This window comes from Amphibalanus amphitrite, unplaced genomic scaffold (genome assembly GCF_019059575.1).
Source record: "Amphibalanus amphitrite isolate SeventyFive unplaced genomic scaffold, NRLGWU_Aamphi_draft 001242F_arrow, whole genome shotgun sequence".
NCBI classification, from domain to species: domain Eukaryota; kingdom Metazoa; phylum Arthropoda; class Thecostraca; order Balanomorpha; family Balanidae; genus Amphibalanus; species Amphibalanus amphitrite.
The window spans coordinates 48,801-67,283 of NW_024882735.1; the positions used below are offsets into that span (position 1 = coordinate 48,801).

The 18,483-nt window shown below is 48.9% G+C and overlaps 1 protein-coding gene across 1 annotated transcript in view; it reads left to right on the forward strand.

Annotated features, from left to right (window-relative positions):
* LOC122371422 (band 4.1-like protein 4) overlaps positions 1-7,637 on the forward strand; it is a gene marked incomplete at its 5' end in the record, with an annotated part of 46,247 nt that extends 38,610 nt beyond the window's left edge. Inside the window, one exon of the mRNA XM_043347745.1 lies at positions 6,851-7,637. Within this exon, the coding sequence (XP_043203680.1) occupies positions 6,851-6,866 (16 nt within the window). The remainder of the gene's footprint in view (positions 1-6,850) is intronic.
* Between the last annotated feature and the right edge of the window lie 10,846 nt (positions 7,638-18,483).

Below are 18,483 nucleotides of genomic sequence, written 5' to 3' on the forward strand. Positions count from 1 at the left end.
ATCTCGCCACTTTTCATTCAAATTAAAAACTTGCCCATCCGCCAATGCGAGGCACCCGCCACCGATCGGCATGCATTTAGTCCACAAAGTTTGTCGACCCCGGCTCTCAATGAAGATCTACGAACCGATCAAAATTTCATTGGCGTTCTTCCAGCGCGCCCCACGCGCGAACCGTGCACCCCAGCGAGCCGAAACCTAGAAAAGGCGCTGACCCGCTCTGTCACCTATAAGGTGTGCAACTTTCAACTTCCTACGACATACCGTCTGCCTTGTAGGCGAGGTTAATTGAACCCACTACACGATGTGCGGACACACAGACTCACAGACTCACAGACGGATTCTGTTGGAATAGTAAGTTAGACAAGCGGCTGCGCCACTTGCTTCGCGGCGTAGCCAGAAAATGCGGCAGCAGCTAATTTGCTTTTGAATGGTATTTGATTGAAATTGATCTGTCGTCTGGAAGCAGAAATATGGACGGGAACGTGCGGAAGAAATTTTTTGAACATAATAACTATTCTGAGGGCTTAGTTGGATGAAATTTGGGTCATACGGAGTCAAGTCAGGTCAAGTTGGTCATCTTTGATTACACTGGGTCAGGCCGTGTCACCTTCGGTCAGGCCAGGTCGTATAGGTTACCACGTCACATTGGATCGGCCTGGGCCATACTTCTACTACTTCTACCCATACCACTACTCCTACCACTACCCCTACCACTACCCCTACCACTACCCCTAACACTACCCCTACCACTACTCCTACCACTACCCCTAACACTACCACTACCACTACCCCTACCCCTACCCCTACCACTACCCCTACTACTACCCTACCACTACTACTACCCCTACCACTACCCCTACCACTACTCCTACCACTACCCCTACCACTACCCTACCCCTACCCCTACTACCCCTACCACTACCCTACTACTACCCCTACTACTACCCCTACCACTACCCCTACCACTACCCCTACCACAACCCCTGCTGCTGCCACTACCCCTACCGCTACTCCTACCACTACTACTACCACTACCACTACTCTACCGCTACCACTGCACATACCACTGCCACTGGGTCATGTGAAGTCACAGGCTATACGATAAACTGATTAACTAAAAAAAGAGTTCCTAACCTTGCTCCTATCGTGTCATTCCATTATTCTTAGTCGTATTTGATGGAAATGGCGGTTTGTGACACATGTGGCGCATTGCGACAAAAGTGGTGCATTTGTACTTGTCGTTTTGTCATGCATCCTTCTACCGAATGACACCTTTATCGGACCATATTTGATAAAGTTGTGCGATTTGCGACAAAAATGGCGCCTCGTGACAAATGTGGCGCATTGCGGCAAACGCGGTGCATTTGTGTAAGCGTATTAAAAACTCTTTATTTACCGAAAATCAACATCTTCATTCGCCTCTGTATAGCAGAATAATAAGCTGCCAATCCGGAAATGAGAGGCACCCGCCGCCGATCGTCATGCATTTTACTGTCAAAGGCGATTGAACCCGGCTGCCGATGCCTTGAAGCAAGCTTGAGATCCGAGCAAAATTTGGAGAAAATGCACCTTTTTCCAGGGCGTGCCACGTGCGAACCACCCACCCCCCGAGACTCGAACCTAGACACTGCACGTGCGCGTGACGTCATCAACACGTTGCGAAAATTCCAGCCCAATCGACCGCACCGTTTGACCTGCGCACGGCGTCAAAGCACCCCTCTGCACGGTGCAAACAGACAGACAGAGTTTCATTCAACAAATAGTATAGTAGACAAGCGGCTGCGCCACTTGCTTCGCGGCGTAGCCATAAAATACGCAGCAGCCAGTTTGCTTTCGAATGGTGTTTGATTCATACCGATGAGCCGTCTGGAAGCAGATATATAAAGGAATTTTCTGATGGCTTAGTTGGATAAAATTTGGGTCATACGGGGTCAAGTCAGGTCAAGTCGGTCACCCTGGTCACACTGGGTCAGGCCAGGTCACCTTCGGTCAGGCCAGGTCGTATAGGTCACCACGTCACATTGGATCGGCCTGTACCACACTTCTACTAATTCTACCCATACCACTACTCCTACCACTACCCCTACCACTACCCCTACCACTACCCCTACCACTACCCCTACCCCTACCAATACCCCTACCACTACTCCTACCACTACCCCTACCACTACCTCTACCACTACCCCTACCACTACCGGCACTACCCCTACCACTACCCCTACTACTACCACTACCCCTACTTCTACCCCTACCACTACTACTACCCCTACCACTACCACTACCCTACTACTACCCCTACTACTACCCCTACTACTACCCCTACCACTACCCCTACGACTACCCCTACTACTACCCCTAACACTACCCCTACCACTACCCTTAACCCTCGCCCGCACATGGGGGGGGTGGTTGCCACCCCCCCAGGTAGTCTTTCTGCTCTGCACTCAACATTTTTAGAGCTAGAAGGCTGATTTTTCGTATAGCTGCTCCTCTATCCTTTCTTGATGTCCACTGAAAATTTCAAGTTTCTGTGACCTTTGGTTTCGGAGATATGACCTTGTTTTTCAGGTCATGTCATGACCCAAATGGCCAATTCTCGACATCTTGCGTTGGCTATGGGCCTTGTGAGCTTTTGACACCTTGATTTCGGCCTTTTTTACCAGTCTTACCTCCCACCCATCATGGAACATGTTGTTCGACGATGTACAGATGTCAAGGTCAAGGTCAAGGTCAACCTAGGTCATCTAAGATAATTGCGTTTTAGGCAAGCGGAATTTACTTTTTGTGAAGTTTTTTGACTGCATTTTTGGTAAAAGCTTCTCAGATCATGATTTCATGTAATATGGACACATAAACAATCGGTGCACACATCAGTATACACACAGACACACACAGACATACAAACACATATAATTGACCTTGACCTAACTTGACCTGAAATGACCTCAGCAGCAAAAACCTGGTCGGGTAGTGTGAGAAAGAGGTTCTAGCTGGCTTGGCACCAGAAAACGGCATCGTTATCGGTATATGATAAGCAGCGCACTTGATATCCAACGGTGACCCAAAACAGCAACATTTTTTAGTTTGACCTGACCTGGAAGGTCAATGACTGACCTGAGAAGGTAAAACTGGGTATCATTGGATTCGTCTCTTCCCAAAGAATCTTTTTGGTCTTTACCGCTAAGCTCTATCTCCAACAGGAACGAAATGGCGCGGGGGGGTGGCAACCACCCCCCCCCCCATGTGCGTTCTAGGATGGGAAAATGGCATGTGCGGGCGAGGGTTAATACTACCACTACCCCTAACGCTACTCCTACCAATACTACTACCACTTCACTACCACCACTACCACTGGGTCATGTGAGGTCACAGATTATCATTTAAACTGATGAACTAAAAAAAGAGTTCCTTACCGTGCTCCTGCTCGTGTAATTCCATTATTCTTAATCATATTTGGTGGAAATAGCGCCTTGTGACGAATGTGGCGCGTTGCGACAAACGTGGCGCATTTGTACCTGTTATTTTGCCATGCATCCTTCCACCGCATTGCACCTTTATCGGACCATATTTGACAAAGATTTGCGGTTAGCGACAAAAATGGCGCCTTGTGACAAACGTGGCGCATTGCGTCAAACGCGGTGCATTTGTGTTAGCGTATTAAGAACTGTCTTTATTTACCAAAAATCAACATCTTCATTCGCCTCTGTTATTCAAAATAAATAAGCTGTCAATCTGCAAATGAGAGGCACCCGCCGCCGATCGTCATGCATTTTAGTTGCAAAATCCATTGAACCCGGCTGCCGATGCCTTGAAGACTGAGCAACTTTGTGAGGAAATACGCACTTTTCCAGGGCGTGCCACGTGCGAACCATCCACCCCCCGAGACTCGAACCTCGACACTGCACGTGCCCGTGACGTCATCAACACCGTGCGAAAATTTCAGCCCCCTCGACCGCACCGTTTGACCTGTGCACGGCGTCAAAGCACACCTCTGCACGGTGCAAACAGACAGACAGACAGAGTTTCATTTCACAAATAGTATAGTAGATTAAAATGAAGTTACTGCAGCAGCAGCACGATACTCATTTGCTGCAACAGCTGCTCGGCAGACTGGCTCGGTCGCCCCAGCCGGCTATACATTCGCTGGCATTACAAGACAAATGCTGGAATTAACGCCAGACGTTTAATATTGTTTCGCCGGTGATTTGATATTCCTCGTCCATGACGCCAGCTTACAAACAGCTCACTCAGTGTCAACTTCGGTTTCATTGGATGTAAAGTAAATCTGCATGGGCGCCTTATTTATTTCCACTGGGGCTTTTAAAAAATTACACATCGTTTATCTATAGGACACCCAGCTCATCTGACACTGGTTATACAATCAATTACTAATTTTGCCTGGAGTAGTTGTTAGAGCCTGGCGGCAGGCGCCTGGCCATTCTGCTATAAGCAGTAAGCGTATTTCTTGCTGGTCCTTGATACAGCTCAGGTCGGGCAGAGTGGTATCATTTCCACCCTCAGCCTCACCAGTATGGTCCCGTGGTGTAGATGCAGTGTCCCTGACCCGTGTGTCAGAGCTGGTGTCGATCCTATGATCCCGTGGTGTAGCCGCGGTGTCCCTGACCCGTGTGTCAGAGCTCGGGTCGATCCTATGGCCCCGTGGTGTAGATGCAGTGACCCTGACCCGTGTGTCAGAGCTCGGGTCGATCCTATGGCCCCGTGGTGTAGATGGAGTGTCCCTGACCCGTGTGTCAGAGCTGGGGTCGATCCTATGGTCCCGTGGTGTAGATGCAGTGACCCTGACCCATGCGTCAGCCAGCTCGGTCGATCCTGACCGCCAGATTAACACCACGGCGTATCCCCGGCTGCCGTCATTATGCCAATGTATGCGCGCTGGCCTGCTGGTGCGTGCGAGAAATGAGCCGCGTCCGACTGCGACCACCTTCCACATAACTACTGTATCATAATGAATGGCGTCAGATCTGTGCTACGGGTCATGCAGGAAAGGAGGTGACAGTATGCGTATCCGTAATGCTCACGTAGGCGTGCTCAGATGTACTAGACCGCTTTGTGAGATTTAATCGCTTCGATTTAATAGTCGACCGCTTAGATTTAATAATCGAAACGCGTCCATGCACTATTTGTTCCGTGTTTTTTCTACTTGTCTCTATCAATATACATCATAGCTTTATGTTTAATTGCTTTGTTGCTTTATTATGTAAATGTCCGTCTTTTTCCAATAGAATTAAAGGTTTGAATGAATTTACGGAAATTGCCAAATGATGAAGCGCTCACGGAAACCTCATTTCCTTACACTTTGTCGTCTAAATTCCATCATAAGGGCGGCGGAATTATCTAATGCCTCCGGCTATTAATTGCTGATCCGCAGACCGTGATCAAATTATAGCGCCGGACGGACCGGGACGGCCGCAGACAATGTGCAGTGACAACGCATCAGCGCCAACACGGCAATTGCCGTAGCCGACAGTGCGTTAAAGGCAACGCTGCAGACATCAATAGTATTAGTCAGTGGAATACATTACGCGACCGAACCTCGAATTACAAGTCCACGGGTAGTTGACCATGAAAAAGGAAAACCAAAACACTTTTATTTCAATTACCTGCCTAAACATCTTTTAGCCGACGACATTTCTGTTCTTTTTTTTTTGTTATCAGACAAGTATGACAAATTTTGTCTGAATGGATGAGGCGCTGTCCGTGGTTCGGGCACGAATGAAATAATGAAAATATCCACATTTTACGCTCTACGCATGCCATCCCATGTTCGACCTAAGCGACCGATATCATCACCTCTCATGGAACGAATCGACCACCACTCGTCACGCTAAGAGACAGACCTGCACACCTATCACCATAAGAGACCGACCCCGCTCCTGTCACCCACGCAATCGGTCCAGGATAAAAAGCAAATAAGTGTTCATTTCGCGGGTGAGCGCTCCGGCCGGGCCCGTTGGCGGCCGTACTGATGGCCCCATCAGGGTCCTCCGGACCGCTCCGGACTGCTCCGGACTGCTCCGGGCCGATCCCGGGTTCTGAGCGCATGCCGCTCACCCGGAGAGGGTCGGTCTGCTGACTCGGCGTGTCCTCTGCAGTGCCGTCTGTCATCTGTCGTCCCTTCTTTCTCCCTCCATCTGGCATGGACTATGACAGTCGGGGTTGGCATAAGCTCCATGGCCTCGAATCTTGTCTTGAGCGACAATTGTCCCAAGTTATGATCTGTCTTTCACATTTCGGTAAGAATGCCTTTGGAAGGTATTTGCAAATTCCTTTGAAGTTTACATCCTTCAACGACATCCGCTCAACATTATATCAAAACACGAATCTGCATCAGCTTATGCCCTTAACATAACTATTACATGTACTCTTTGACCTTTGTTTTGCTCCACTGAGGGCTACTCAGGATGCGCAAGCTGGCCAACATGCCTTTTTCTTTTCCGAAGATGATGATATAAATATGCGTGATAGTGTGCATATAATGTAAATATGCGTTGCTTACAGCTGAACATAAATTGGAGCCAACGCGCTTTTTATGCTTAACATGCAATTTTCGGTGAAAAATTCATTTCAAATGTTCCGTCTTTGTCATAATACTAATGTCATGTGCTTTATATCTTCGTTTTAAATCGCCCATAATGCATAATCCTTTTTGTCATTTTTTATATCGTTCAAATTTAGTCACACTGCTGTATTTCTTTCGTCCCCATTGATACGGACACACCCCTAGCCGGACACCATGTTACTCTTTGGTGTTGTACTTTCCTTCTTGGTACCGCACGCTGCTGCTTCCTCTGCTGCATCCATGCTGACTCCGCGACTGTGACCGTTGCAGGTCGTACCGTCGGTAGTGGCCAGCGTTCCCCGGACCGACAGTTCACGACCCCAGCGGCTTCACGAGATCGCTACTCCTCTCTGAGTGAGACCTGCCGGCTGTCACGGAAAAACTGCCGGACAATAGGTAACGCTGGAGTGGCGTCGGGTCACGGAAATCACACCATTTGGGTGTGTTTGAGTGAATGTGACGGCCATAACAGGTCTCCAGAGGCTGCCGAGTGGTTGGGATAGGTGGGGATTTTGGAGTTTGAGACGTGTTTTCAGCCATGACATGAGACGGTTCTCAAGAAACAGATGCCATGACAATTGATGTGTTTGTGGCCAGTTGTGTGCACATAGCGGGAGCAGATGAGGGATTTATAAATAGTCGTGCTCTCGAGTTTTTGAAGGTCAACTCTGTGTCGTACTTGTTGGAATGTTGCCCCGCTTCATTGTTCATGCGACGATGAAAGCGAACATCAAAGTATTCAATGTGCATAAGACGGGGATGTGAAAACATTGATGTGATGTACAGTTGATGGCTTGTTCTTTTGTTAAGTTAAAAATGCTGCAGTGTGAGTTTTATTATTTAAGCGAACAAATGCTCAGTGTTGTATTATTTGACTTTGTATTGCTGAATAGCGAAATCGGTTCCGTCTTATGCCTAGGACATTCAATAAAAATATGGCATCAGTTTTTGTGTACCGTGTGTTCTGTGTTTTTCTTTGATTTTTAGTTGATAACCCTGATGTTTTGCGTCGCTCACGTCATTAAATCATCATATAAATAAACGTCATTGTTGCCAATATCAGCTTATGTCGTCTTAGTTGACAAGCTTTTTTGTGAAAAATATTAGAAGACCGTATAAACGTCTTGTGGTGAGTCGAACATGCCTAATTAGTTTTATCTTAAATGCGTACCCACTACCCAGTGGCAGTACGCACACCATCATTCTAAGTATTTTGAGATCCTAACTTGACAGTTCACAGGGCTCTCATGTACCGCAAGAGTCTGAGAGTTTGTTTCGAGCCGGATGAGTGATGACCCCACATTTGAAATATACTAGGCCCAACGCGAGAACTATATTCAGCTGCGACCGCCAGCAGTAGTCGCGAGTGCTTGCTGCCAGCCTATTCACTCGCTGAATTGAATTCGGGCTTAAGCTCAGAGCTATTTTGCGTATGAATGCGGGACCAGGCAATGCATTCGTAACAGATAAAGGGGATGAAGGTGGCCTTCGGCTGAACAGAGCATCACTCAACAGGAATTTGTCACATTCAGGCTAAAGAGCACCGACTGAATTTGGCAATCCCCGGCCACAATCACCCGAATTTGGAGGTCAGCTGGATATCAACGGATACATATTCCATTCTATCGAAACACACAGCACACACACACGAATGCGAAACGAAATCAGGAGCGAATCCTGCGTGATCCAACTGCCAACTATGTCGATATTTTGGTCCGAACCTCTGCCGTATCAGTTGTTCCACGCTATATTTTTGGCTCTCTATCAAATTGACAGTTCATTTCGTTTAAAGATGCCGCGTCCGGACGGAATACTGAGCTTCTCTCCACGGCCTCTGTTTCGTTGGCAGGCTGCTGCGAAAAACAGAGACAGAAAATGGACCGCGACTCTAAGCGACCGGACTTACCACGTGACCGACTGCAGTAGTCACGTGGTTGGCTGTCACATGGTCACCGTGAGATCGAACGGGTGACTCGGCTTTTAAGTTAGAACCAGTTAGGAGTCAGAAGCAAACAAAAGCTTTCCACCAGTGCTGTTTGTTACAGTACGGATGGTAGGATAACGAATTGCATGCCCAAAGACATCGAGACTGCTTAGCTGTTTAGCAGCTAGTTCAGTGTGTAGGTAAGACGAATCAGTGTAGTTTGATGAAGTTAGCTCATAGATTCACAATCAACTGTGCCAGTGTCGCCAACTGATCTCCTTCATCACCCGGTTCGTGCGTCCGCAGTTCGTTCCGGCCACTGTCTCTATGGGACCCCCTCCCCATCAGACCGCCCTCTGCACTCATCAGCGGCTAATGGGGACCCGTTTTTACCCGGAGCTCCCCGTCTGGCGGTCGTTCGGACCACAGGGGAGGGGTAATGACCGGCATCGGTCACCGGTCCACAGCCCCGAACGACGGTGACCGGAGACCATGGCGATATGGTGACCCGAGTGACCCGAGGGAACGCAGTGACCTGAGTGACCCGAGAGAACGTAGTGACCTGAGTGACCCGAGAGACCCGAGCGGCCCGAGTGAACGCAATGACTCCAGCGCATACCTCAGTTGACTCGAGTTGTCATAATGGTGCAAGTGAGCAGGTCATCCGTTCTGCTAAACATTTGCCAGACAGAGGCGAGGCTGAGGTTCGGAGTGAGGATGGGGGGGGGGGGGGAGGGCTACATGTATAATCATGGTGGGCCTTTGCAATTTTTTTTCTGTGAGAAGTAAGATTTTAGATTACTCGGCCCGAAATTTGGTTTAATTTATTCCGTTGCATTAATGTTATATGGGCATTGGGTAGGGTTGTTGTATTTCCTACATGGGCGATTCTACCTGCTCGTGAGGTCAAAGTTTGATTGCGGTTAGCAGCAATTCGTCAATGCGGTTAACCGAGCCGTGGATTGATACGGACGAAAACTTTGTTATCTCCTCACAGTTTTTGTCATTAAAAGTTAGTTTTCCGGTCACATACTGCATCCTAGTTCGGCCAATGGGATCAGCTAAGAGTCCCAAAAAATCACGGGCACTATCTGTTCGCGGCATTCTTCCAAGACTAACATTTAGGCCACGCTCCCGAGCCAAAAGCCCGCCTTGAAGAATGGTTTTCGATTTCCACATCAGCTTTCATGTAAACAACGTAAACAAAGCAGAAAGTATTAAAGTTTGGCCGGCGTCTGGACCGGCCGAGGCGGCTGCCCATCCGAGCGCGCAGTCCACGCGGCGATAAACAATCGGTTCCGACGCAATATAGGGCGATCAGCACCGACCCATCGACCGTGAAATATTCATACAGAAATGGCGCTCCCGGCGGAGACGGGTTGTCTCTCGCTGAAACGGCTGTCAAGGGGTGATGCGACCCAGCGACCCCGACCCGTCACAGATAGGTCGAAAGGGAGAGCGTGATCGACGATACTAAAAACGGCTTGGAGCTAAATGCTCTCTGCTCACCGTTGTCGAGTGTTATCTACATGTGCTCGTCCTCTGCGCTCTACAATAAGAAATGGGAAAATATTTCTAGTTTTAAAGAGCATGAAGTCCTCTCCTTGAGATAATTGTTAGGATTTTAGGGGCACCTGGGCTGCCTTGGTCACTCGCGCTGCCAGTCCGCTCCCAAGAACAATCATCGCAGCTGTATCCCTGGAATCCGCCTTTTGGCGGCACTCTACTGCAGCCCTACTGACCACCGCCAGCCGACCGAGCCAGTGCAGTGGAGAGCTCTGAGCTGGCCCGCGGCGACAAAATCCCCGCTTTATCGCCACTAGCTCGCGAAATCATAACACTCCGGCGGCGTCCGTCGAAAGACAATGTCCCGCCACGACTGCTTCAGCTGTAATCTGGCACTCAGACGCCAGTTTAGCCGTATAACTTTGCCACTAATCCCATCACTGGCACCCGCTTAAACGGCTCTCTGGTTCCTCAAACCTCCGTCCTCTTATAGTATATCATCTCTCACTCTGTCTCTCGCCTGTTTCTCCTTGTGTTTTCTTTCTGCTGTGCCTTTGTCTTTATCCCTCTCCTTTGCCTTTTTCTCTATCCTTTTCTCCTTTTCTTTCTCTTTCCTCTCTCTCTCTCTCTCTCTCTTCTCTCTCTCTCTCTCTCTCTCTCTCTCTCTCTCTCTCTCTCTCTCTCTCTCTCTCTCTCTCTCTCTCTCATTCTCACTCTCTTCTTCCCTTTCCCAGAAATCATCCACCAATTACACGTTTCCCGTAACTACTTCTCAGTTTCCTCTCACTCCTCCTTTTTTCTCCCCGCGTAACAGCGTGTCGCCCTCTTTGCTCTATTCCCGTCCCAGTAACAATACACGCCGACTGGCGGAGCGACAGCTCCCACAACGATCCATGGTGGACCTTCGCGACCTGCCGACGTCCTCGTATATTGGAATAATGCCTGCGGCGCGCCGGTCGGGAGCGGTCGACCCGCCGGCGCCACCCCAGGTCATGCGACCTTCCCACCGTCGACAGGGGGGGGGGGGGAGGGGGCCGGATGGAGCGGATCGACAGCAGGACAACGGCGCTGGGTCGGTCGACAGCGAACGGCTGAGAGAATGGGTCAACAGCTGGAGAGAGGAGCAGAGAGCGCTAGCAGAGGGGTAGAGAGAGAAAGAGTGGGGAGAGGGAGAGAAAAAGAGAGAGGAGAGAGAGCAAGATAGAGAGGAGAGAGAAAGAGAGATAGAAAAAGAGAGAGAGAGAAAGAGAGAGAGAGAGAGAAAGAAAAAGAGAGAGAGAGAGAGAGAGAGAGAGAGAGAGAGAGAGAGAGAGAGAGAGAGAGAGAGAGAGAGAGAGAGAGAGAGAGAGAGAGAGAGAGAGAGAGAGAGAGAGAGAGAGAGAGAGAGAGAGAGAGAGAGAGGGCTCGGAGGGCGGCAGTTGATGAATTGGATCGTCCGGTATAGAAAACGAACTGACAGAACGGCCATGCAATGGCAATGAGCTCGGGACTAGAGGTGGCAAAAGATGAAAATTTTGGGAACCAGACTCGAACCAGACCCGGCTGGACATTTCTGAAACCAGTCGGACCCGGTCTTAGTTGGAACCGGAACCAGTTGGACCCGTTCCCCAAAAGTCAATTAATTCAAACTACTTGTAGGTATCATTAGTTGCATCATTTAAAACAGCCTATTTCTCACTGGGAATTCTCAAGAGCTACTGTGTGCCAAGAAACATTCACTTCATTCACTTCATATTTTGCAATAATGTGTAGTGTGCAAGATGTATAGTTCATGGTAGGACCCGGTTGGACCCGTCAGAAAATTTCCAGGAACCGGTCTGGACCCATATGGGTCCAGACTGGTTCTTTGGACCGGGTCCCCGGGTCCACATTTTGCCACCTCTACTCGGGACTGGCGAACACACGGTCATCGGGACGGAAGAGCATACCAGCGCCGCTAAGTAGGAACGAAGTGCGACCCGTCACTGCAGTCGGCAAATGCGTTCGACGGCCGACACTGTCACAAATCCTGTTCGCCGTACCGTGCTGACACCGTGACACAGGCTGCTGACACCGTGACACGTTCTGCTGACACAGAGGTCGCCAGCACGGCACGGCTCGCCCCATTGGCTGTGACGGGGACATCTTGCCGGGCGGCGGTGGCGCAGGACAGCCGCGTGGCGCGGCGCTGAACGGTGGCTGACCGGCACGCGACCCCTGCACTGGCGACCTTTACTGCGCTGACCGGCGGACGTGCTGCTGGCTTCTGGCGTCTGGCAGAGGCGCGCCCAGGGTAACGGTCACCGCTCGTTTGTCACGGCAATGTGACACTATTGACCGCCTCGTGATGGAGGGAGTGTGTATGGAAATGCGCCGCCGCCTTTATCAGCCGTGATCGATGACTGGTGTGACGGCTGGGCCTCTTGCCCGCTGTGCAGCGCGCGGCCGCTCAAATCACAGAAGACTGGCCGCGGACCGTGACCTGCACGGCTGAGCGTCCCGAGCGTGCAAAGGTCAGAGAGGACCGACTTGCAGGGTATTTATGGTGGATGGCTTCATTCGGACCTGTCCGCACGAACGGCCGACGAGGTTCCAGTGGAATGATTGTTCATGCTATTTAACGACGGTATTTCTGTCTTGAGAACTTCAACCTGTCCCGCGCTGCCTCTGAAGTGAATCGAAAAGCAAATGTTGGATTCAAACACGCTCTAAATGTCAGGCTGTTTTATTCATGTTCGCTTGTTATGCATAAATGAAGCTTATTACAGCTCTCAGAGCCATATCTTTGATTTTTGCTTTGGAACGGCCACTATAACTACACAGGGTGTTTTAATAACTACGCTACTAGTTTTTAATAACTACGCTAGTTTCTGTTGGAACATCCGAGTCTCATTAGACACGAAAACCCGTTATTATCTGGACAATCGTCGCACAATAACGAGAACACTGGCATTTCGGAGTCGCCCTGCCATGATTATGGTCGAGCTGAGTGTATCGACTAATGACACGCGTGCCACAGCCTGAGCTAGCTAGGTGAGCACTGCTGCGCTGCTTGTAGCTATTACTGTGCTGTTTGTAAACGTTTAAGTTATTATTCTAACCCACTACGCTGCTTGTAGCCGATGCCTCGCTGTTTGTTAGGCCGTTATTCTGCTGTATGTGGGCGTTAGTACGGTGTTTGAAGCTATTATTCTCTCTTTCTCTCTCTTTCTCTCTCTTTCTTTCTCTCTCTCTTCCTCTCTCTCTTTTCCCTCTCTTTCTTTTCCTCTCTCCCTCTCTCCTTCTCTCCTTCTTTTTCTTTCTTCCTCCTTATCTATTAATTACATGCAACCCCACATTCCATAAATCTTTTTTCACGGTATTGACAGGGGTGGTTTGTCGACCGTCGACCGTCAGCTCACTGCTCAGTGCTCACGATATGAATTTCGGGTGCCTGTCTATGCATAATGCAGCGGTTGGCACCGAGCGACGGTGAATGGTGCACCTTGCAAGGCTACTTCCTCAATACTACGGTGCTTCAAGTGACGTTATGGACACACTGTCAATCATTTAGCCAGGTTTCTCAAAGGGCACTGCATTTGTTGAATGAATTTTCAGTGATGCTCGCAGCACGGTTGCACGTCCGAAAAGCGGAACTGTGAGAGTATGGTCGTAAAACAAGGCGCCGCTGCATGCCTCGAGTACTTCGAACCGCAAACTCATGACAAGTGGACTTATCGCCAAAAAAGTCACTTAAAGGGACCCTCCCACCTTTAAAAAAGTTTATGAATTGGCATGAAAGTGATGTCGCTCGGTTCAGAAAGAGCGAAAACGAATATCTACCAAATTTCACCGAAAAATATTCACCGGTTTTCAAGATATTAGACTTTTACTTTTGTTTACTTTTTGGGATCTCCGCTGTTCCTAGCGACTTTATTTAAAAGTGCGGCATTTGTTGCGCGCAACGCAGCATATTCCACCGCGTGCTACAAAACGTTTTAGTCAAACATTTAACGGACGTTCGAAAGCCTGATGACGTCATCAGATTTAAGTGCCTATACCAAAACATTGTGGCACTTATTTGCACAGATGTCAAAATCAAACTCAAATTTCTTTGCGATGAAGTAATTGCTGGAGAAACGGTTTTCACGGCACTGATTTTCAAAGAACGTCCATCAAGATGGCTATCTCAACTCAAATCTAATGTTAAGGTGGGACAGTCCCTTTAAGCTGAACTGAATACTTCCAAATGTAATGCATTTTTTACATTTGCTAAATCATTGGTACCGGTGGCTTATCAGGGTCATCATGATCAATCATTTTAATCAACTCATAATGTTTGTAATTCACACGGCTTTGCTCATGACAAACTCTTGTCTTTTTTTAACCCTCGCCGGCCGAGGGGGGGGGGCGGGTGCCGCCCCCCCATAGGGTTTTTCGCGATAGCTCCGAACACGCTGGCGATAGAGAGCTGAAACTTGGCATACCTGACCTTTGATCCATGCCGCATCTTTTGACACCAACCGCATTTTTGGGTCAGGTCAGGTCACTGACCTATGACGTCATAAGTGAACCTCTGCACGGTCTTCAGATGTCGCAACTTCGCAACGCCCTCACTGCCAGAGGAGATGTCACAGGGAAATGAAACTTGCAGGATCTAGTATCCATTATGAGTCCCACAACTTGTATATCTCGGATTTTTCCTTAAGGTCATATGAGGTCAGGTCATTTTCGTGACCTCACCATTATAAGTCAATGGGGAAAAATGAAAACTGCTATTCTGGCGCCGGGAACGATCTCCAACTATCTCAAGCACACAGAATCGTGATTTGATGCACTCCTTGCAAGGTTAGATGCGTCACTTTTGCAATGTTGACCTTGCGTGACGTCATTTATGACGTCATCAAGGTCATATTAGTTTTTCGTCAATAACTCTTGATCAAATTGAGCTAGCGAGTCGGGAAAGCCACCAATGGACTCAGGAAGACCTGCCGAATCGAATGATATGCGACATGACCCCTTTCAACCAACTTCGTGACCTGGGGGTGCTGACCTGACCTTGACCTGAGGTCAACACCCCAAGTTGACCTGACCCGGACAAAAAGCATATCATTCGACGCGCCTGAGCGAGACGAACACGATGCTGCCAAAATCGGCGCTCTGTGGCCGTTTTTTGCGAAGTTATTCACCAAAAACTGAACCGTACCTTGGGGCACTTGACCTGACCTCAGAGGTCACCGGTTGACCTAGGACCTTAAAATTGGGTACCAATCTCTGCGTCTCGTAACGGCGCACACGCTCGTTTTTTCCGCGACGCGCTAGCTCCACCAGGGGCGAAACGGCGAGGGGGGGTCGTACCCGCCCCCCCCCCCTCGGCCGGCGCGTATGTAGAAAACCAATAGGTCCGGCGAGGGTTAAAAGAGCACTTAAAAGGCTTAAAGGCATAAACACTAGATATAGCTGCTAATTAACACACATTTCATGAAAATAATCTACTCAAACTCAAAGGCTTCCTCTTGCAAGCAATACAAATATCCAGAACTTTGCAGAATAAATGAAGATCACAGCCCTTCTTTAACAATTGACTTCATAATGGCCCCTGTTATGGCGCCTTTTCTTTTCGAAATCAGAATCGAGCAGCGCAGAATCTGCCAGTGTTCCGCCACTGTTCTTGTGGTGTTTGTTAAATCGACACCGACACGCGGCATGTGCGTGTCCGGTGGAGTTAGGTCACCCGACCAGTCTCTGCCATCTGTTTTTCTCGGCGCTGTTTTTGCAGCCGCCGTTTTCACACCACAAAATCGGGCACTGAGCGCAGTGGCCGCAGAGCCGCTGATCCTGAATCGCCGCCCGAAATGCCCCGGCACGGTACATTTGTAGCCCGTCTCCTCGTAAACAAAACACAATGCGAGCATTTCGCTGTTGTCTTCTCAATTGTCTTTCCGAGTTCCAACTTGTAGCCTGGGTAAGTTTCTAATACATCCGTCGTCTGAATGTGCATGGCTGCTCTTCCGCCCACCGCCTGGAGTAGCCAGGTCACTGCCGCGATTACCACTGGTCCTGGTCCTTATCGCTACCATCTTCTCTGATTGATCGTGTGTCAATTAGCCCTCCCATGGGAAATGAGATTGCATCGAGATGGGACAGGGTCACAGCGCGTGTGCAACGCTCAACTGGAGGCACAACTGGACGCATATACTGATCCCCCAGCTGGACGCTCAACGATGCTTACACAAACCCGACTGTCAAAAGGTTTCCACCGAAGGGTTTCCTCTGGTGTGCCGTGGGTGGTGTGGGCGGATTTCGGTCGAGGTCGCCGGCAGTCGCGTGCTGCCGCTCCAGTGACATTGAGGACATGGGTGGCGAGCGGCGCGAATGGGCGCGCCTCACTCGACTCAGCTAGATGGTGCGAATCGACTCGGCTGGATGGCGTGAATTGGGTCGGCTATGGCGCCAACAGCCGCCGTAATTAGGGTCGTGGGTGCTGATTGCTGGTAGCGTGACTGCGGCGAACGCGCAGCGGCCGGCTGCCGCAACAGTCCGAGATGGTGCCTGCCGGCGCGGCCGCCCGGTCAACATATAGAGCAATCAGATTAAGTCCACTCACACCTCAGTTGGCAGGCAGGTCTCTGATGGAGCCTGTCGGATGATTTTATTAATATGGCTCCCATTCCGCTGGTTTTGTTTCCACTGGTCTGGTTTAATCATGGTGATGGCTGTGCGTGAAATGAGGCCACACGATGAACTTGGCTAATGGAGGCAATTTGAGTTCAGTGCAGACGTTTGCTCTAAAAACATTGCTGTTATATTCCCAGTTTCAGGTTATGCAGCAGGTACACAATAGGTACTCCTATTGCCACCATATCGCTGGAATATCGCTGGAATGATGCTGGAATGATGCAATTATTCTGATATTTTCCTTTGTGGCTGTGTGAAAGTGTTTGGCTAGGTGTCGACAAGGTGGTTTATGTGAAGGTGCTTTCTTCACTGACTACATTCCAGAACACTTTGCACAGAGGCGATGAAAGCAAACAACACACAAAGTTTCATAAAATGTCACATTTTGTGGATTTATAACGGTAAAGGAAGGGTAATAAAGGATTGAAATCACGACCAACGTTCCGCATCAAAACAACACTTGTGTGAAATAACAAAACAAAAACAAAAAGGCATGTACTATTCACAATGTAGTTTCTACTACGAGTATGCCTATACAACGAGCAAGCTCACAGAACGCGGAACACACATTGACATGCGACAAAAAAAAACTGCTGCCCTTGTCACGTGCCAGACGAGGGCCGGTCACATTCGGCTCAGCTCGGACACGTTTCTCGGAGCGGCATGATCGGAGCAGATGACGAGCGTGTCATCTGACGACCCGGCGACGGGCCAAGACCGAGTGCTGACACCGGATAGCTCAGACATCCGAGAACGCTGGACAAGACGCTGAATAGTGAGGCGTCATCCGAGATCGCGAGAGAGAGAGAGAGAGAGAGAGAGAGAGAGAGAGAGAGAGAGAGAGAGAGAGAGAGAGAGAGAGAGAGAGAGAGAGAGAGAGAGAGAGAGAGAGAGAGAGAGAGAGAGAGAGAGAGAGAGAGAGAGAGAGAGAGAGAGAGAGAGAGAGAGAGTCAGACAAATAGTTACAGTTACGAGCATACAGAAAGAGAGATGTGCTTCGCAGAACCGTCTGTGCAAAGGATCCAGGCTGAGCGCATATGTGCGCGTGAATTAACTACAAAAGGAGGCACGCTTTAAGATGTTAAAAGGCTTTTCCTCACTGCCTTTGATTGATTGATTTCTACCTGTAGTAAATGACTTGTTAACTTTGAAGGGCAATCAACAAGCCCATCAATATAACAATTATCCAGCCTCGCGTGCACCTGAAACATTAATCGCCGTGATGCGGCTGAAATATTTTTACCTGGATAAATTTCCAGTTTATGGCAAATGTTTCATCGTCGTGTTTTGTTTAGATCATAATTTTTTTTTTTTACAATCAGTTAAAATTCATCATGTAATAAGCCTTTCAAATCTAATTCTTTTTGTGGGTAAAATAAAAAGTTAAGAAATTTTATGCAGTCCTAATTTTTCCAAGAAGTTGTGAGATACAGAGCAGCAACAATATTGTCTACGCTCAGTGAAGAACTGTACGTATAAAACGACATTTATATCTCATATCTCGCCGCGAATCATGAGCGAATTTGCCAACATTTGCAAAGGAGAAACATGCAATTGCGCAATGATTTGCGTAGGTCTTGTATAACTCACTGATAAACTTAACCCTCGCCCGTAAACGGCGATCTGCCACCTTCGCCCATGCAGGGGGGGGGGGGTTGGTGCGACCCCCCCCTTGGCGTTTGAAAACGGAGCGTCGTAGAGCTTAGCGGAAAAGACCAACGGATTGCTCTCGCCGAGATCTCGCGATTGGTGGTATATTTTTTGGTCCTAGGTCAACATTTGACCTACTTTTGACCGGTCAAAGGTCAAATTTTCGGAAAAATAGAATTTTTTCAAC